Raw genomic sequence first — 22,782 nt, forward strand, 5'->3', positions numbered from 1 at the left:
ATATTTTGAAAATTCCAATTATCTTCTTCTCACGTATTTTGCGGTTTGTCCAAGGTCCTTTCATAACAAGGGCTTTCTCATAGGGGCCCACATTAATTTTAGATGGTTTGATTTTCATCCTCATGGTGGAGGGTATAAAACGTTCTGCCGGGCCGAACTTAACATCGATTTAACTTGTTTTTATTACAATCCCTCCGACGATTATTTTATTGTACAATATTATCGTCATATTTCTTTTCAATGCTACAGAGTGTTGTCAACTAAACCAACCTATACTCCGTTATGTCCACGTACGGTAAGAGACAATACCCAATTGGGTATTAAATAAACATTTACACATGCTATAAAATGTGGTAACGGTTTGTAATTCACTTAGTATTGAATATTCCCAAAACCAACAGTTTATTTCGTGAAATCGATGGAGTTACAGTTAAAAAATGTATTATGCCGCTAATACTTCGATTATAATGGAATTTCTTCAGCTCATGTCTGTGGAATATGAAATCAGTGTCACTATGGCGGAAATATTAAAGTCGATCAAAGAACAGCGTTTCTATCAAACAATTATCTATATGGGTCATGAGGAAAAATCTTGTAGCTTTGGAACAGGACTTTATAATGTGGATAGAATTTCCCAGGTGATAAACACTCCCATAATTCAATTAAGGGGAAACACAACATTTTATTTGTTACCAACATACAATCGACAGCTATTGGCCATGGTGGCTTTGTGTGGTCGACAAGTCCTGGATGAAACATTACTTCAAACGTTATGGAAGTCGTTGAGGCGTAATGTAAAGTCGCGATTATTGTTACTCTGCCGTACTGATGGAGATGATGATAATTACATTTGGAAAATTATGGAGTTTTGTACGAAAAACAAAGCGGTAAATGTAATGGCCATTAAAGAGGATTTTTGGAAATCCCGAGAATTTTATACAACACAAATATATCCGAAATTTGAGGTGCGCATTGAAAAATTCTTGCCTTCGAATGGAACTATTTTCTATCCAGATCATGTGATGAATATGTATGGGTATCCAATACGTTTGGGAATCAACAAGGACGGCACGAAGGCTTATGTTGTAGGGGAACTAGGCAATAGCTATATTTTAAGTGGCCATGTTGGAGCGTTCTTCACAGTTTTCTCGCGAATCCACAATGCTTCCATAGATTTACCGCACTACAATAAAACAGCTGAGACAACTCTTGTGCTGTTGACGCAGTTAGTTGAGAATGGGACCTATGATATGTCTCTCGAATTGGCAATAAATATGTATGTCAACGATATGGTGTACAGTAACACCTATGATTTTTTGGATTGGTGCTTAATGGTGCCAATGGAGAAACCAATTCCGGCCTATCTTTTCTACATTAACATTTTTGATGGTTTCTTAATTGCAGTTATTTTTTGCAGTGCCTTTTGTGTGGCTTTCTGTGTGGCCTTGACTTACTGGTTACGCGGCGATGCAGTCTGTTGGTTAGATGTTATATTTAATATCTACATTTATAATGGCATTTTGGGCCATCCGTTCCATATGGAAAAGAAATTTGCAGGAGTGCGTAGCTTTCTCTATCTACTAATAGGCATGAGCGGTCTCATTATAAATACTACGTTCGTGACACATCTGCAAACCTTCAAAGCTCATCCACCCACAGAGAAGCCCATAACTACCTTAGATGACTTTCGCAATTCAAAGTTGAAAATCGCTATTTATACCGAGGAGTTTATGCTACTACAAAAATACAATGCCACCAGTGCCTATGAAGAATATGCCCATTTAGTACCCTCATATCGCGATTATCATAGATTGCGCGATAGCTATGACAATCGCTTTGCCTATCCCGTACCATCGGCTCAATGGTCTCAATACGAACAACAACAACAGTTCTTTTCCAAACCAAAATATCGTTTATCCGATATATGTTTTGTTCGTAAGATTGGTGTCATGATACCGATGCAATCGAATTCACCCTATGAAGATGCCATTAACAAATTGATTGGCATTGTCAATCAAGCCGGATTAATACAATACTGGAAGACTCTTGAATTTTTGGAAGCTCTTCAAAGGAATCGTATGAATTTGATTGATGTCAGTGCGGTCAATACTTATGAAGTACTGAAAATGGAGGATATAAAACTGCTGGGTTATCTGTTTATCATTATGATTTGTTCGTCATTTTATTGTTTTCTAATAGAATTGGCGTGGTCGAAGAGGGAGTGCATAATTAAGAAATTAAGGATATTTATGAAGCGATATAGAACTTACAAAGACTTGTTATTCAGTAAAAAATAAATATACATTAGAAATATATATACATACAAACACTGTTATTATCAATTTAATTACTATAGTGTGGAAACCAGATGAATTGTAGGTATATCTAACTTCGATTTTATTTTGACGCCATTATCGAAAAAAAATTTCGAAAATTAGGGTTACCGTTATATGGACGAATGGGGTAGGAAAATTTGCTACTCACTCAGAAATAAGAAATAAATATTTCAGATATAGACATAGCTCATATATTGTTTTAAAGTTTTTTTTTTATAGATTTCGGAATGACATGTGTGTGGGTTTGTTTAAATTGGTTCATATATCTATGTAGATTACAAATTAAATATCGTTCGATTCCATGTCAATGGCCCTCCAAAGATGCTTAGTTCTACTGAGAGGATATTTTACATATGAGCATATCTGTGTGTAGCCAACTTGGTGAAGGTTGTGATATTGCCAGTCCCGTCTGACTTCAAACTTTTCTTACTTGTTTCCTTTGTTAAGCGTAAATTTCTCAAAAACTATTAAATATAAATATATAGTTTGTTCTGAGACTTGAAGTGGATTTTGACGTAGAATATTTTATTCTTTGACATTATATACCTAAAATCAATCAATCAATTTCATCAATTTCATGTTACTTTAATGCACTTAGTCGAAAAAATACTGGGAAAGGCCTTGACAAAAAAAAAATACAAAAACATTTTGAATATTTGGTTCAAAATGTATGACTATATATTCGGTATATACATTATATATACAGATTTCTCTTGTTCAGTGACTTATGCTAAAAATTGATGGAGAATATTTTTGTCCCTTATACTATCCTTCTAAAACGACACCTTGTGGGAAAAATGGGTAAAAGCTAGTAATAAGTACAATATTAACCCTAAAATGAGTTTTTGTTTTTTAAGATTATTGACGTTTAGGCTGATTTTTGAGTTTTAGTCTATTCTGAGAATTATAGTAAAACTGTATGGCGAACATTTCTGTAGAATATTTTGAGCAGCTTTAACCCCGTTTTGAATGAGTTTTCAATCACTCCTGGAAAAAGGAACCGAAAAGACCCCTTTAATGAGACGTTTGAGGGTTAAAGTTGCATTCCAAAATATTCCTCGATATTTTGTCAGTAATATTGCCGAAGACACTATATACCTAAAATGCAAGGATTTCAAGAAATCATAATTCGAAAATTATCAAAATTCTTGAAAAGGAAGAATATTGCCCCGCCTTTTTAGGTTACATCCCGACGTAAACTTTCAAAACGCCATCTTTTTTTAGTCCCTCTTTCATAATCTGTTGGAATTTCTCGGTAATTATTTTTTGTGTTGCACAGTGTTATTTAAAAACCAATATACATGAACTCGGTCGAATATATGAAAAGTGAACCGATTTTCACGAAAACTAACACACATCATTCTAGACTTAATTTAGTACGCTATGCCAAATTTAGTGCAAATCTAAAGATATATAGGGTCATCTTTTCTATACTTAACTCATTTGGCCCTTGGACCAAATAAATGACATGTGCCAAATTTCATCCAATTCTAAATACTTTAATAATTTTTAAATACCTTATATTTGTATAAGTGTTGACATAGGACGTACACTTAAATTACTTCTGTCGCACCCTTTTAAAAATTAGAAAGATGCTATTGAATGCTTTACCGCCAACGAAAAAAATTATTATTTACTAATAATGAATTTTATATTAATGCTTTTGCTTTTGAAAGTGAATAACGACCCGAATTAAAACTCAAAAAACTAATACGATATCTTCTCTTTTGAAAACCTCGCAATTTTAGTTGCTTTAGTTTTGGCCCCCAGTGTATATATAACTCATTTCCAAAATCATTTACAATCGTATAAAATTTAGACTAATAATAACATTTTATTTTTTTTTAATTTTTTATTAAAATAAAATGTATTAAACATGAAATTAATTATTTAACTCATGTATCTTATTCTCTTTATTTGATACAATAATTTAGATTTTAACGCTACACGTCGAAACCAAATATTTTCAAATACAAAACACCAAAATGACAAAGCTATCAGTACAACATAAATATAAAAAATCACAAGAGTATCTTCAAGTGCCATCGGCTCGAACACAACGATGCGACTATTGTCCAACAAACTTATCCGATTGAGTTGTAATGATTCGAGAAAAGCCAAAAATTTCCAATGATTTAAGAGACCGGTATCTTCCACTTGACCAATCATACGATTAATATCATCCTCGAAGGGGGAATTCGGTTGCATTGGAATCATTAAACCAATCATTTTGATGAAGCAAATATCCGATAGACGATATCGAGGTTTGGCAAAGAACTTCTGTTGTTCCTCGAATAACAACCATTGGATCGAAGGCACTGGATATACATATTTGGTGTCATAGCTATCACGCAAGCGTATGAATTCCTGATAGGTTGTTATACTCACGACTGGATTGTAAATATGATCTTGACCGAACTCTTTTAACATTTGATATTCATTGGTGTACATCAGTAGACGCATATCCGTTTTATATAAATCCTCAAGTGTTGTGATCAGTTTGTCCTTCGGCGAGAGGGAGTTGAACGTTTGCAAATACGTGGAATATGAGGTATTGATGATGATCCCGGCAATGCATGTCAACATGTAGACTGCACTACGAATGCCATGAAAATTCTGTTCCATTTTAAACGATTGACCCAAAAGGCCAGAAAATATATAAATATTAAAGGGATTCCAAGAAAATCTGCTACCCGAAGGACTTTCTTGCCAGATGGTCCATGAAATCACCAAGGAAAGCAACACCACTGTGACCGCAAGTAAAATGGTTACGGTTATATCGAAAACTTTGGCATAATACAAATAGGCGGGTATTGGTTTCTCCATGGGCACCATAATACACCAGTCCATGTAATCGAAAACGTTGCTATAGACTCGATCACTGTTGTATAGATTGTGTGACGGCTCGGAAGATATATCGAAGGTGCCATTGCTTAACATCTCCTCGAAATCGGTAATGAATGCTGTACTATCATCTATATTCGGAAACGTCATTGTAGCGTTATGTCGTCGTATAAACTCTTCCAGAAAGTGACCCACATAACCACCCAGAGAATAGGTATTGTTCACATGATTCATAATATAAAACTTCCTACTCTCTTTGTTAATACTCAGCCGCAGGGGATATCCATATAAATTATGAACTTGATCTTTGTAAAACACAAATTCCGTCAGCGATGTTGCCATTATCTGAATCATTTTAAATTCTGGATAAACATCCATGGTGTAGAATATATTTTCTAATGGCAACGATTCTTTGACACCCAAAATATTTACAGCTTTATTTTCGCGACAAAATTTTAAAATATCCTCTATGAATGAATCCTTGGCATTCTTTCGAAATATCAGCAATAATCGTGTTTTTACAGATTTTCGAAGAACTTTCCACAATGCCTCCAGCAATTTTTTGTCATCTCCCTCAATGCCACTCATTGGAATCAGGGCAAAATATTGCCGATTATAATAGGGCCACAGATATAACGAAGCGTTTCCTTTCAGCTGTAACATTGGAATTTCCAATTCTTTGGCTATTTTATCTACATCATACAAGTCCACTGTATTTCCAACCGATGACACTTCCGAATGACTTGCATAGATAATTGTATGATAGTATCGTTCTTCTCGGGCCAATCTCAAAATATTCACCAATGCCGATGCCAACTCATTTTGAACGGAACAAATATTGAGGAATCCGATGAGGTTTGTTACGTTCGACATTTGTCTTAACATTAGGAAGAACTTTTTGACAACGAATTGTATGAGTTTCCTTTTCTTCACCGTTATGGGAATAGGTCGGTCGTCTCTTTAGGGAATACTTGTTGTACTAATATGTGTGTTTATGTCATAAGGAAATCCAAAAAGGGTATATTATTAAAAACAAGGAAGTAGCAATTAAATGGCTAATAACCAAAGCGAAAGGTTAACGTAAAGAGGGAAGGGGTCCCGTCAATTGTATCGTAGACAATAGTGTTTATATTCTAAATAGTTGTTGTAATCAACAAAAAAAAAAAAATGTACGTGCATAGAAAACATTTGTTATTTACTCGTACATTAAGTACTCTGCACTATGTGCCAGAAATCCCATTTCCCTCATATTTAAAGGAGCGGAAATTATGAAATTAATAACACATATTAGGTGTCCGAGGAAGATGATGGAGATTCTGCAAAAAAAAAAAATCAAAATAGTTGTCTATCATTAATTAAATTTAAACCAGTAAGGAAAGCAGTAAAGTCGGACGGGGCCGACTACATGATACCCTTCACCACTTTGGGTATATTCAATAGATTAATTCTAACTGACATCTCATTTTAAATGAAATTGGATCCATAAACGTGTCATTCTGCAACCTATACTAAAGTTTTCATTTGTACAGATATAGAGTTTCTTCTTAAAATGGGACAAAATTATGTAAACCAATTTAAAGTAAATATCAATCGGACACCCGTTGATTATTTCGATAAATATCTGATAAACATGAGGAGTTTGGTGTATCATTTACTTAATATCGGGATAAAATATATATGGCAGCTCTATCCAAATTTGAACCGATTTCAACAAAAGTTTTCCAATGCTACGTTATATTAACTTTAGTATGTTGTCCAAAATGTTGTGTCAATCGGTCTAACGTTGGATCCATAGGAAATATTTATGGGAGCTATATCTATATGTTAACTGATTTTCACGAAACTTAACACACATCATTCTAGACTTTATTTGGTACGCTAAACCATATTTCGTGCAAATCCAAACATATATAGCGACTTTGGTACAACATCTACCTTAAATCTGACGAAAATATATATGGGAGCTATATCTAACTCTGAACACACATCATTCTAGACTTTATTCAGTACGCTATACCAAATTTCGTGCAAATCAAAAGACCTATAGGGACTTTGGTACACTATTTACCTTAAATAGGACGAAAATATATATGGGAGCTATATCTAATTCTGAACCGATTTCCACGAAACTTAACGCACATCATTCTAGACCTAATTCATTACTCTGTGCAAAATTTCGTGCAAATCGAGAGACACACAGGGAATTTGGTACACCATTTACCTTAACTCGGACGAAAATATATATGGGAGCTATATCCAAATCTGAACAGATTTTCAGGAAACTTGACACACATCATTCTAGACCTAATTCATTACGCTGAACCAAATTTCATGCAAATCGAAAGATATATAGGGACTTTGGTACACCAATTACCTTAAATCGGACAAAAATATATTTGGGAGCTATATCCAAATCTGAACCGAATTTCAGGAAACTTAACACACATCATTCTAGACATAATTCATTACGCTGTGCCAAATTTCGTGCAAATCGAAAGATATATATTCTGAACCGATATATAATCTGAACCGATTTTTCCCAATTTCAATAGGGTTCGTCCTTGGGCCAAATAAGTGACCTATGCCAAATTTCATCCAATTCGAATTATAAATGCAACCTGTACTTTGTTTACAATTTAAAATGGACAGACAGACGGACGGACATGCATACATCGACTTAGAAAGTGATTCGTTTCCTTTTGCCTGTTACAAACATATGCACAAAGACATAATACCGTGTACCACAGAGTGGTGAAGGGTATAAAAACCAAATAAATGGAAATCTAAAATAAGAAAATGGAAATCTAAAATAAGAAAAATATTTCATTCCTCAGTAGTATTTAAGAACAATATAACATGAAATCGTTGGTTTGTGTATAAAACTATGATATGCATTACTGTGGGGCCTACCCCGATACTCAACAGTTTGTGGTATAGGGATTTTACCCAATAATAATCCAAAATACTAGAATTTGGCAATAGAGTTCATGGAGCGGATCGATCTTTCTCGTTCCTTTTTAAAACTACCTATGAACTAGTTCCTTAACACTAGATTGCCGAAGGCGGTCATTTTGACCGTACTGTATATATATTGACACAGCTTTTTAAAATTTGGTGACTTTCTGTACCACATAGAACTACGTTTATTAATCATAGTAGCTGCTCCCTCCCCTCTTTCATTTCTAGTATTCATATGTGCTATACCTATATTGCCTAAAAACGGTCATTTTGACCTCATAGGGAATTTTAAATAATCAAATGACTTTTATTATTGAATAAAGTAAATTTCTTATATGACCAGATCAGTACAAAAACGTGAAAAACACTTTGTTACTCTGGATCCACAAAAGAACACACAAATCGTGAGCCTTCCCACCGCAAACAAACAATAACAACTTTTTATACAATCATATAAGTAATGTGAAAAATGTGAAAAAATAAGTTTAAAAAAATTTCTTTACACAATAAAAATTCTTTCAGAATGAGGTCATTTTGACCGCTTTTCGGCAATATAGGTATATACAAAATTCCAGTCTTTCTAGTGTTAATATATTTCCTTTGCTCCATATAGTTCCGACTCTTAAATAGTTCCTTTGAATCTCTCTTTCATCGTTCTCTTTGTTTTTCGCTCACATAATTTATTCGCTGATGAATGAAACTAAAGAAATTCAATTCAGAACTGGACCCAGTTTATATTGCTCCTTTATTGGATCAGTTTCAATGAACTAGTTTGTATAAAAATTTATAGGGTAAAACTGACTATTTCGAGTTACGACTATCCCCTAAACTATGGTAGAATACCCCTATATGGGGACAATCCCTACATAATCAGCAAACTATTGTAATAGAATATTAATAATTTTCGGTAGGAAGATTTGTTACCATATGTGACTACAAAATAGCAAATTACAGCGAATTCGGTTGAAAAATACGCTCAAGAACCCCAAAATACCGAAAATTGAGGGTGTCTTATATGGGGGCTAATCGAAAAAATGGTCCTATATTTATCATTCTTAGTGAAGAAATTTGGTACCCCATTGTATCAAATTTCAGCGAATGCGGTTTAAAAGCGCACATAAACTATAAAAGTGAATCGATATTTATAATTTGTAGTGGAGACATTTGGTACCCAAAAAGAATACAATGTAGCAAATTTCAATGAATTCGGTTTAAAACGCGCTCAAACCACCCCTCCCCCCTAAAATATTGAATATTAGGAGGTACCGTTATATGGGGGCTAACAGAAAAACTGGACCTATATTCATAACTTTTTGTGGAGACATTAAGTACCCAATAGGAATCCAATGTACCAAATTTCAGCGAATTCGGTTTAAAAACGCGCTTTAACCCCTCAAAATACCGTAAATTGGGGGGTACCGTGGACCGATATAGCCTATCTATGAACTTGACCGGCAGACAAAAGACGACTCTATGCAAAATGTTGGCGATCTATCTCAATTCCTCCGGCAGATAGCGTGATTACAACAGACGGACATGGGTAGATCGTCTTAGAATTTTTTTTATAGGGTCGGAAATGAATATTTCGATGAGTTACAAACGGAATGACAAATTTAATATACCCTCCATACTATGGTTTAGGGAATAAAAACGCAATAACGTCATTCTAGTCTCAATTTAATACGTTGTCCAAAATTTCGTATCAATTGGACAAACATTATTAGTTTGGTGCACTTAATTCAGTATGATATGCCAAATTTCGTGCAAATGGAATTATACACTGCGTATCATAACTATAGCCGCACCTTTAATTCAATTGGTATGTTAGTTGACAAATAAAATGGATCCATTAAGTTATGGTTCACAATAAAACGATCGCCGAATTCTGGACTTTCAAAATTACTAGTGTTGCATAACTATAGACGCACTTTCACCAAATTAGAAAAAAATTATTTTTTAAAACTTAAATAAAATAAAAAAACTTTTATAAATAATGGGTAGGTCCTCCCTTATTTTGAATAAGTTCAAAAATTTTATCCATCACACTGTTGATCAAAATTGTTTGCAAGTCTTCATCAATTGACCGCCATTCATCGATAATCACTTCTTGGAGGTAAAATACAGTTTGGTATTGGAGGATTCTGGTCGGAAATTTTAATATTTTTCGATTTTAACCATACTTGAGTATGCCGAATTTTATGAACTGATGCGTTGTCCTGCTAAAAAACGAGTACTTCATTGTTGCTGCTTTCCCAAAATGGCCATAATTTGTCTTCCAAGACTTCAACGTACTCCATTAAATTCATCCGACAACATGGAAATGTCATATAAAGCATTCCGTGGCTATAAAATGCTCCCAAGACCATTAAGGAACCGACACCGATATATCGTTTTAAGAAATATCGTGATTCAGTCCGTTTTATTAATTTCATTTTATTTGTCAACTAACATACTTACTACTTACTTACTTAGCTGGCTTGTTACAGAACGGTTGTTCCATAAGCCGAGCTTAAAAAAGATTTCCAAGCGCGTCGGTCTTGTGCGCATCTCCACCAATTTGAAAGTCCACGTTCCAAGATGTTGTTTTCTACTTGGTCTTTCCATCTAATTCGTGGCCTTCCCCTTCCACGGGAACTATCAGTAGGCTCATTTTTATATGCCTTTTAAGCTGGGGCATCTTCATTCATCATCAAACACCCCAAGAGCTGCCTCATCTGCTTGCGCAAGTACCCATGCTTCAGATCAAAATAATAACACGGGTAGTATCAGCGTCTTGTAAAGTGTGAGTTTGGTCTGGCGGGAGGTGGCTTTGTTTCTAAACTGCTTACTTAGACCATAGTAGCATCTGTTGGCCATCACAATCCTTCTCCGAATTTCAAAACTGATGTCATTTGTTTTATTTATGGCGGTACCAAGGTATATAAAGTCTTTAACTACCTCGAAGCTGTAGTTCTCAAGTTCCACAGTTGATCCGAGTCTACTGGACGTCTTGCGCGTTAATACCATCAGCTTGGTCTTCTCACCGTTTACTGACAGACAGACTCCTTTTCAATTTGTTCAAAGGTGGCTGTTACCGCTCGCAATGTTCGACCCATTATATCGATATCATCAGCGTAGACGAGTAACTGATGTTGTTTGGTGTACAGAGTGTCATTTCTGTTCACCTTTGCGTCTCGTATGACCTTTTCCAGTAGGATGTTAAAAAGATCACACGACAAACTGTCACCTTGTCAGAATCCTCGTTCGGTATTGAAGGGCTCCGATAGGTCCTTTCCTACTTTAACGAATTGTAACGTACCATTTTTCTAAAACCTTATTGTATTGGAGACATCTCTAATGGAAGTGGACGTAGGAGCCATTGATGGGGCTAGCAAACAGTCTTTGGGGGGTTCGTGTCCATTCCATTGAGAATTTGCATTATTGGTACCACACAACAAAATATTATAGACTCCTAATCATTAAACTGGAAACAAATAAAACCATTGGTGATATTTGTAACAAACTAAAGTCCCCATTATTTAAAAGAAACAAAACGATATCCCTAAAAACCTCATATTATATTCTCAGGTGTTGGTGAGAATAAGTGCCTCGTAACCCTCCCTACCTTGGTTCTAATGGCGTAATTTTTTTAGAACCCCTAAACTAAATTCTAGTTGCTCAACTACTTTTTCACCGGTCCATTGTCTGGAAACGAAACACCCATAAATTAGAATTTATCCAACTAACATTTTTATGTTATACTTTTGAAAAATATGCATTTTATTATAACAAATTCAAGAATATCTTATGTGTAATTAACTAAACTATATAAAACTTCGTATATTTTAAATTCATGTATACGATGTCTGATAACAAAAATATGGTAATATGTAAATATTAATGAAGTGCTCTAAATATAAGTGAAGTAAAAATGATCATTATGACACATGAAAAAAATATGCGAAATAATCATTTTTAAATATCTAATAACAAACAATATCAAATTAGGTCAATAGTAGAGAATTCAAATATTTCACTTATAACAAAATTTTGGATATTTTATACACTGTAGAAAATATTATTTTATGAACCACATATCAATTTTATGATTCTATTAATTAAATAATAACTATAATGTGGAATTCCAATGAACACTATGATTTATAGCAAAAGTTGAATATGTCTATAAAAATACAATTACATTGGATATGTTTGCATATTCTTCTTTGGCTACATCATAATGATAGTAACAATCAAAAAAAAAAAAAATAAATTCTTCATATCGACAAGGCAAAAGCAAAATTTTAAAAATAAATAATTGATAAACAGAAATCAAATCACTCACCCATTGTACTGATGTCCATCGTCGCAAAATAGGGCCCTTTTCTGCTTGATGAATTGCTAGTCTGGTGATTAAAGATTATGTTTTTGCTTTGGCGATGATTTTATGAGGAAATGGTGTTTAACTTAAATCTATTAAATTTCAGTGAATCCAGGTTTAGAAAATAATTGGATGATTATATTAATAATAAATTTGCTTAATTACACATAACCTTCCGTTGATGTGGTTCTAATGTTTTGCGAGTGCAGTGCTATATTATAATGATGATCTTCACTTTAAGTAACGAGATGACAAGTGCATAACTTCATTATGACGATCATGATGGAATGGGGACGATAATGATGATGATCTTGTTGCTAGGCAGAATTGATGGATATTGTGGGGGTGCGCGCAGCAGTTGGTAAGCAATGCAATTACCGCCGTGGCTGGACCGTCTGGTTGTGTTGTTGTTATTGGTTTGAGTGGTTTTGATATGAATAAATAAGTGTTGTTGGTATTGATGATAGTATTCTTTGGAGACTCGTCAATGGGTTTATTTGTTGTTGCTGCATAACTTCGATGATACGCATTTTTGGTCTCGTCAATGATTTTGTGGTTGTTTGTGCGTAAGTTTTATGATACACATTTTTTTTGGGGCTCTTCAAGTTTTGTTGTTGTTTCTGCGTAACTTTTATGAAACGAATTTTTTTGGGGCTCGTCAATGATTTTTTTCCGCGCAACTTCTATGATAATATGACAATGAGGCTAACGTACATTTTGTCAGAAATCGCCCAAAATATTCTTGAATCAATGACTAATACACGCTTATACATACAGTCATTGGATTGATCAACCTAATATTCCCACAAAATCGAATGGATTGCTTATAAGTAAATGAAATCAACTTGCCAGGTTATTTCATAAGCAATTAATTATTTCGTGGGGTAGGTTGAAATTGCCAGAATTAGGATAAGCGTGTTCCCTGGCGGAATAGAATTCCTTATAAGCGTTTGATATGGCTTAATCTTGGAATAGTTATGAGTTGAAGGTTCACTGGCAAAATTTAGGTTATGACACGGCATGTGATTGGGCAGGATTCAATAATAATTTCCTCAATCTTTCCAAGCCTCATATGACATGCGACGGTATTCTGTGAAAGAACAATCACTTAACCACACTGTCGATGTATTTTCTTGAAAAAATACTTACGTAGTTTTTTAGAAATTTTACACAATAGATTTTTAATTATTATTGCTTTACTTTAGACATTTGTTTTAAAAAAAGTATATATTAATATGATGATGAAAAATATGCTGCTTAATAGCTTTTTTTTTTAATGTTCACTCTTTCAAGGTTATTTTAAAAAGGAAGTTTCTATTTTTTGTCTGTAAAGACGAAATGTCGTGTTAAGCTATTGGAGTAATCAATAATCAGCAGATACCAAACTGTTATAAAAGCATTTGTTTACTAAATGATCTCAGCTTCAGCGTAAACAGTGGTTGACAATTCCAGGGACAAAGTACGTTAGAATTCAAATTATTTTAATTACCATTTACAATGATAATGGTGAAATTTTGAGCAGAAAAGAAATCAAAACATATATAATTTTGTGCGGCATTTATAAGTGGTAATGATAAGCCTAATTGATAGAAAATGGGTTTCAAAAAATAGCTTACTTTAGAATAGGATATAAACGACCATTACAAAACCGGATAATTATGCACCATTGGTGTAAATAATTAGCAGGAAAAAGGGAGTAATAAAATTAGGTATGTTTATGGACGAATGTCCTTGGCATGATATGTACCATCCAATTTGCCTTGTAAATCTTCTAAAACATAATAATTATTTCCTACCTTTTCTCGAACTCTGGCCTTTATAAACATAGGAGAAAGCTTTGCATTAAACTTCTTTTCGGCGGAGCTCTGAGCGAAGTTTCGTCGGAATACCTCCTGACCTATTTGAAAACTTTGAGGTTTTGAACGCAAATTGTATTGATGCATATTTCGTTCGTATGCGTCATTAATATACTTCCTCATGTCTATACGTTGTAACTCTAAACTGTCGTCTCTTGTTAAATTAACAGTTGGTTCGTTTAATAAATTCAAATTTCGTAGTAATTTGTATGTCGTGCCATGTGTCACCATATCTATCCCATACAACGCGTGATAGGGTGAAGTTTGGATGGTCTCATGGTAAGAGTTTCTTAAAGCGCAGCTTATAGCGCTTATATTTTCATCCCACTTTTGATGATCTTTTTTAACATAAGATCTAATGCCGGCGATTAACGAACGATTCACCCTCTCAGAAGCATTACTCTGAGGTGAATACAGAGCAGTATAGATATGCTGGATCCCGTAGGAGGTCAAGAAGGCGTTAAAATCATTAGCGCGAAACTGTGTTCCATTATCACTCACTACGCTTTCTGGGACTCCGTAGATATGGAATATTTGGCTTTCCAAGAATTCGATAATAGCTTTCGATTTAAAGGTTTTCATCTTACACAGCCAATGAAACTTGCTGAAGTGATCCAGGACTATAAATAGACCAATAAAACCGGTCTTACTTCGGGGATATGGACCCAAAAAGTCTATGTATAGGCGTTGAAATGGCCGATACGAAACGATTTGGTCACCCATTGGAGGTTTCATTGTAAAGTTGGGTGCTTTCGTGGCTTTGCAAATTTCGCAACTCCTAACGTATTCGCGGACGTCTTTCACCATGCCTGGCCAAAAGAAATTACGGCGTATCAAATTTAGTGTTTTTGCCATACCTCCATGAGAACAAATAGGCAAATCATGGGCTCTGGATATAACATCACGACGTAGTTTGATTGGAATCCAAAGCTTCCAACACTTGTTCTCTTGTTCTTCATTACCAGAATAGTGTTCTGTCCTGATGTAAATGTAATTATCTACCGATTTAATGTCGGGATATTTTGCTTGATTGGACATTATTCTATTTCTTAAATCCCGATAGTCCGAATCATTGAAATGTACTGACGTGAGGTCTACTTCGGGTTCGGAAACCATTAACGATGCAACATCATGGTCTGGTATTCGAGATAATGCATCGGGTACAATATTGTCCTTTCCCTTTCTATGACTAATGGAGAAGTTATACGCTTGGAGTTTGAAAACCCATCTAGCAAGTCGTCCACTTAGTTCGGGCTGTTTGAGGAGCCACAACAAGCTAGAGTGGTCTGTGATGACTTCAAACTCTTGCATTTCAACATAACAGCGAAACTTATGGATAGCCTCGATTGCTGCAAGACATTCCCGCTCTGTGACGCTGTAATTACGTTGGGCGGTATTAAGTTTTCGGCTCATGTAAGCTATTGGCCTCTCGTTACCTTGGTCATCCAATTGTACGAGAACCGCTCCAATTCCGTAATTACTAGCATCACAGTGCACAAAGAATTTCTTACTGAAATCGGGATTAGCTAGGACCGGGGCTGTTGTCAATAATTTTTTCACTTGGTCAAATGCCTCCTGAGCCTCTGATGTCCAACGAAACTTGGTTTTGTTGGAAACAAGATCGGATATCGGGGCGACTACAGTTGAAAAATTATCCACAAAGCGACGGTACCAACCGGCTAATCCTAAAAATCCTCGCACTTGTTTCAAATTTTTAGGCACCGGCCAATTTAAGATTGCTGTTACCTTATCTGGGTCTGTGGATATACCCCCATTTCCAATTATATATCCCAGATACTTAACTTGAATCACACAAAATTTGCTTTTGGCCACATTTATAGTCAAGTTAGCTTTGCGGAATTCGGATGCTATTCGCATCAAAACTTCCAGGTGGTTGGTAAAATCTTCAGAGACTATAATTAAGTCATCTAAATAGCCGAATACACAATTTCGTAAATCCGGAGGAATAAGTTGGTCCATAAGCCGACACATAGTTTGGGGAGCCGTGCAAAGACCAAATGGCATCACCACAAACTGATAAAGGGGACGTCCGGGTATGGTAAATGCCGTATAAGCTTTGGAGTCATCCTCTAAGGCAATTTGCCAATATGCATCTTTAAGATCCAATTTGGAAATTAAATGAGCTTTCGGTAACCTGGAGAATATTCCATCTATGTTGGGCAGGGGATAAGCATCTTTTTGAGTCACCGAGTTCACCTTCCTGGCATCCAAACATAGACGAACTTTCCCTGGTTTCAGAACTAGTCTCATGGGCGAGCTCCAAGGAGAACTAGAAGGTTCTATTACGCCCAAATCTAACATACGGTCAACCTCTTTGTATATGATTTTTTCCACCGCTGGTGACACGGCGTAAAATCTTTGTTTTATAGGTCTAACGTCTCCTATATTAATTTTGTGTTTTATGAGAGTTGTCCTGCCGAGACCTTGTTTTTCGAAATTTGGGAACATCGATATAACGACGTCTAAATTTGATCGCTGCTCCGAAGTTAATGGGTAATAATTCTCAGTAGATTCCAAATCAAGATTATTATGTCGGTCTTCGTCCAAGTCGACAGTTTGATTAGTAACAGGAACTTCTAATGCTCCATCCGATTTCAATGGGTTTGCAAAAACGTCAATACTACTGATTATATTTGGAACTAGGTTAAAAGATTGCCAAAAGTCAATGCCGAGTATGAGACGAGAGGATATTGTGGGAATAATGAATAATTTTATTGGTTTAACTTTGCCTTTAAAGGACATATCAACTACTATCCAACCTTTAACTTGTTGATTTTTACCATCTGCGGTTCGAACAATCGATTTGCACTTCACATAATTTGAGTAATTATGAAAAGGGTGATTGGCTAAGTCGGTTCCTACACAGCTTATATTAGCCCCGGTGTCTAGGAGACCATATTCCTTAAATTCTAGAAATGACACCTGAGCATAATAACGCTTATCAGAAGGATTCGATATGATAGCCGAAATTAGTAGTTTCCTGGCGACTTTCTTTATTTGGAAATATTTTCGAAATCTTAATGTGGAACGTTTCGGTTTATGAATTGAGGAAACAATTGGTTCAGTTTCATTAAAGATTTCGTTCCTTCTTTGCATATATAGTTCATATCGCTTGTGATATGGTAATTTTGGAAATATAAGTTTCAAATTGACTTCACGTTTAAGGGTAGATTTATCAGCGGAAAATATTTTGGTTGAGGTATCTGGTTGAAGTTTTTGATCAGTAGTATTAATATTACTTGAAGAATAAGTACAATTTGGTGCCGATTCTTCATTTTTAGATTGGGAAGAAATAATCTCAGTTTTAATATTTATGTTTTTCTTAGCTAAGGATTTTTCCTTGGAGGGTTTCCCTGTCGAAAATTTTTGTGAAATTTTGGTTTTGCTTCTGCACAAGTAGCACAATTAGGTTTGTAAACATCTTTGGCACCACAACCGTAACAAAACACTCTTCTTCCACTTAAACAATTGTCCCAAAAATGGTCCTTTTCGTCGCAATTCCAACATCGGAACTCCTGAGGCAGTCCTTGAATAGCGCTGACAGATTCGGAATTTTGCTCCAAAGATTCTGAAGGATAATCAGATACTTCAGCTATTTGCCTTTTTACAGGGTATACAGTATTTTGTCGATTTCCTAAATGTTTTCGCACATAATCGTCATTCAAAAAATTCTCCCTCATATGTACTAATTTTCGGAGATGTGCTAAAGAGTTTATGGGAATATATAAAATTTCCTGGCGAATTTCAGGCCGTAAATTACGGGTTAATATTTCAATGAGCTCTAGCTCAGACATTTGGTTCGGCAGACGATCATGGATTGATGTAACTGCTTCGAAAAATGAATCAAAAGTTTCACCAACCCTTTGTTTTCTATTTCTGATTTCCTCGCGGATATCAAAAGAAGTTTTAAAATCTCTATACTGAAATTTAATTGAATCGCAGAACTCTTCCCAGATGATTGGATTGGCATTTTTACGGTACCGCCAGTACCATTCGCGGGCTTTACCGGACAACAAAATATTAAGGTTTTTGCAAATTAGTGAAAAATCACCATTAAAAGTATCCTCAGTTAAAGTAGTGACACGGTATAAAAACTCATCAACTGTTAACCCAGTTGGAGACCCATCGAACTTTAAGTGCCAATTTTGTATGATAGTTGTTATTTTATCGGGCTGTAGTGGTAAGCTGGAGACAGAAAATCTGTTGGGAGAGTTTACAAATGGCATTTGCGATTGTTGTTGTCTTTGGAATTGTGTCTGAGTTTGTTGTTGTATAAATGAAGAACTTGGTCTGTTGTTATGTACATTGGAAGTTTCATTTATATTGGCATGATTTTGGTTAACAGCAGTTTGACCTGATGAATTATTAGGTAATATGTTAAATCTAGTAAGTAAGCTACACAAACTTGTTTCGACCATCTTCTGAATTTCCCCGTAGTCTATTGCACTACTTGTATTTGGTGGTGGCAAAGGACAAGTATTATCCTGCGAAGTTTCATTATTTCTGACTGGTTGGGTAGGAGTCATGCCTACAGCACCTTGCAAATCTGTACTACAATCGAGTAAATTACTTTGTTCTTGGAAAAGGTTCTTTTTCGCATACCTAGTGTTGTAATGCTTCGACATTGCGCCACGACCTTTTCCTCGATGGGTAGGTTTCATTTGCGGTCTGGGACCTATTGAGATCATTCTCAGATCAGATAGCAAGCATGGTATTTTACACACAGGACATTCGGCCGTTGAGGACAAGTGACTTTCGATACAATTCCTATGGAATGTATGAGAGCATTGATGTAATGTTAAACATTCTTGACCGTCGGTCAAGGCTTCGTTGCAAATATTGCAATTTAAAGGTTCCACTGTGGACATGGGGTCAATATTTATTATAGGTTCGACATTAGAAGTTTGGCTAATTGGGTTGTTGGTACTAGACCTAGGTATTGGTGGTGTCCGATCTAGCGACATTTTTGGTAAACAATTTTAAACTCGGATAAAAAAATGGTGTTAACAATATCGGTGCTTTCCAGATAATGTAAACACTTATTATTATAGCAATCAATCATTAGGTTGGTGTTTCGTTTCGTATGACTCTGGAACAGGTGATATTAATAAGGTATTTTTAAGGGATATAGGAGTACAAATTGGTCTATGGGTGCACAATACAGTTATTATTATTATATATCAGACCAAACCAATTGAAGTATTCTTAATAAATTCTGGTACTTCCTTAATAAAAAGCGGATAGGAATTCGCCAAAATCTGCAAAATCTTATTTTCCGGCTCTTTAATAAGTATTGGTGACTAAGTTCGGACATATAATAACAATCACCGCATGTACACTAAGAAAATGTCGTCAACTTCCTAAATATGATTCTAACCAAATAGCCTATAAATCATTAAACCAATCGGTTAGTTTACTCGATAAAAATAACTCAAGTAACTAATTTCCTGAGAGGCAACAAAATATAACTTTTCTAGTTATTTTCACTTCAGTAAACTGAGAACATTATCCTTTTATGTTTTGAAATTTAGATTCTACACTATTGAGTGAGCAAAAGAACAAAAATATAAACATGCTTCTACGAGCACAGAATGTCTAAAATACATTTTCTGAAATTGGAATATTTTCATACCACAATATGCATTTTATGTTAATGAACAGTATCAGAATACTCTGAAACTGCTATAGAATATATTTAGTTCTTGTGCCCCACGTTGGGCGCCATCTTCTATTATGTAACGTACCATTTTCTAAAACTTTATTGTATTGGAGACATCTCTAATGGAAGTGGACGTAGGAGCCATTGATGGGGCTAGCAAACAGTCTTTGGGGGGTTCGTGTCCATTCCATTGAGAATTTGAATTATTGGTACCACACAACAAAATATTATAGACTCCTAATCATTAAACTGGAAACAAATAAAACCATTGGTGATATTTGTAACAAACTAAAGTCCCCATTATTTAAAAGAAACAAAACGATATCCCTAAAAACCTCATATTATATTCTCAGGTGTTGGTGAGAATAAGTGCCTCGTAACCCTCCCTACCTTGGTTCTAATGGCGTAATTTTTTTAAGAACCCCTATATTAAATTCTAGTTACTCAACTACTTTATCACCGGTCCATTGTCTTGAAACGAAACACCCATAATTAGAATTTATCCAACTAACATTTTTATATTAATGGGCATTTTATTCATAACAAATTCAAGAATATCTTATGTGTTATTTACTAAACTATATAAAACTTCGCATATTTTCAATTATGTATACAATGTCTAATAACAAAATATGGTAGAGTAAACATTAATGAAGTGCTCTAAATATAAGTGAAGTAAAAATGATCATTATGACACATGAAAAAAATATGCGAAATAATCATTTTTAAATATCTAATAACAAACAATATCAAATTAGGTCAATAGTAGAGAATTCAAATATTTCACTTATAACAAAATTTTGGATATTTTATACACTGTAGAAAATATTATTTTATGAACCACATATCAATTTTATGATTCTATTAATTAAATAATAACTATAATGTGGAATTTCAATGAACACTATGATTTATAGCAAAAGTTGAATATGTCTATAAAAATACAATTACATTGGATATGTTTGCATATTCTTCTTTGGCTACATCATAATGATAGTAACAATCAAAAAAAAAAAATAAATTCTTCATATCGACAAGGCAAAAGCAAAATTTTAAAAATAAATAATTGATAAACAGAAATCAAATCACTCACCCATTGTACTGATGTCCATCGTCGCAAAATAGGGCCCTTTTCTGCTTGATGAATTGCTAGTCTGGTGATTAAAGATTATGTTTTTGCTTTGGCGATGATTTTATGAGGAAATGGTGTTTAACTTAAATCTATTAAATTTCAGTGAATCCAGGTTTAGAAAATAATTGGATGATTATATTAATAATAAATTTGCTTAATTACACATAACCTTCCGTTGATGTGGTTCTAATGTTTTGCGAGTGCAGTGCTATATTATAATGATGATCTTCACTTTAAGTAACGAGATGACAAGTGCATAACTTCATTAGGACGATCATGATGGAATGGGGACGATAATGATGATGATCTTGTTGCTAGGCAGAATTGATGGATATTGTGGGGGTGCGCGCAGCAGTTGGTACGCAATGCAATTACCGCCGTGGCTGGACCGTCTGGTTGTGTTGTTGTTATTGGTTTGAGTGGTTTTATTATGAATAAAAAAGTGTTGTTGGTATTGATGATAGTATTCTTTGGAGACTCGTCAATGGGTTTTTTTGTTGTTGCAGCATAACTTCGATGATATGCATTTTTGGTCTCGTCAATGATTTTGTTGTTGTTTGTGCGTAAGTTTTATGATACACATTTTTTTTGGGGCTCTTCAAGTTTTGTTGTTGTTTCTGCGTAACTTTTATGAAACGAATTTTTTGGGGCTCGTCAATGATTTTTTTCCGCGCAACTTCTATAATAGTATGACAATGAGGCTAACATACATTTTGTCAGAAATCGCCCAAAATATTCTTGAATCAATGACTAATACACGCTTATACATACAGCCATTGGCTTGATCAACCTAATCTTCCTTCAAAACCGAATGGATTGCTTATAAGTAAATGTAATCAACTCGCCAGGTTATTTCATAAGCAATTAAGATTTTCGTGTGGTAGGTTGAAATTGCCAGAATTAGGATAAGCGTATTCCCTGGCGGAATAGGATTCCTTATAAGCGTTTGATATGGCTTAATCTTGGGATAGTTATGAGTTGAAAGTTCACTGACAAAATTTAGGTTATGACACGGCATGCGATTGGGCAGGATTCAATAATAATTTCCTCAATCTTTCCAAGATTCATATGACAAGCGACGGTATTCTGTGAAAGAACAATCACTTAACCACACTGTCGATGTATTTTCTTGAAAAAATACTTACGTAGTTTTTAGAAATTTTACACAATAGATTTTTAATTATTATTGCTTTACTTTAGACATTTGTTGAAAAAAGTATATATAAATATGATGAGGAAAAATTTGCTGCTTAATAGTTTTTTTTTAATGTTCACTCTTTCAAGGTTATTTTAAAAAGGAAGGTTCTGTTTTTTTGTCTGTAAAGACGAAATGTCGTGTTAAGCTATTGGAGTAATCAATAATCAGCAGATACCAAACTGTTATAAAAGCATTTGTTTACTAAATGATCTCAGCTTCAGCGTAAACAGTGGTTGACAATTCCAGGGACAAAGTACGTTAGAATTCAAATTATTTTAATTACCATTTACAATGATAATGGTGAAATTTTGAGCAGAAAAGAAATCAAAACATATATAATTTTGTGCGGCATTTATAAGTGGTAATGATAAGCCTAATTGATAGAAAATGGGTTTCAAAAAATAGCTTACTTTAGAAT

General features: G+C 34.6%; 2 protein-coding genes across 2 annotated transcripts; one reads left to right on the top strand and one right to left on the bottom strand.

Moving 5' to 3' along the window:
• The first annotated feature begins 437 nt into the window (after positions 1 to 437).
• Positions 438 to 2,233, top strand: LOC133331323 (uncharacterized). Its single transcript, XM_061539721.1, has 3 exons — positions 438 to 638; positions 711 to 2,155; positions 2,200 to 2,233. Exons 1-3 carry the CDS (start codon positions 438 to 440, stop codon positions 2,231 to 2,233), a joined length of 1,680 nt encoding a protein of 559 aa, XP_061395705.1.
• Positions 2,234 to 4,226: 1,993 nt separating this feature from the next.
• Positions 4,227 to 6,053, bottom strand: LOC133331324 (uncharacterized). The gene has a single exon (XM_061539722.1). It carries the CDS (start codon positions 6,051 to 6,053, stop codon positions 4,227 to 4,229), a length of 1,827 nt encoding a protein of 608 aa, XP_061395706.1.
• Between the last annotated feature and the right edge of the window lie 16,729 nt (positions 6,054 to 22,782).

This window comes from Musca vetustissima, unplaced genomic scaffold (genome assembly GCF_032173495.1).
Source record: "Musca vetustissima isolate MV318-11 ecotype Yass unplaced genomic scaffold, APGP_CSIRO_Mvet_v1 utg9864, whole genome shotgun sequence".
NCBI classification, from domain to species: domain Eukaryota; kingdom Metazoa; phylum Arthropoda; class Insecta; order Diptera; family Muscidae; genus Musca; species Musca vetustissima.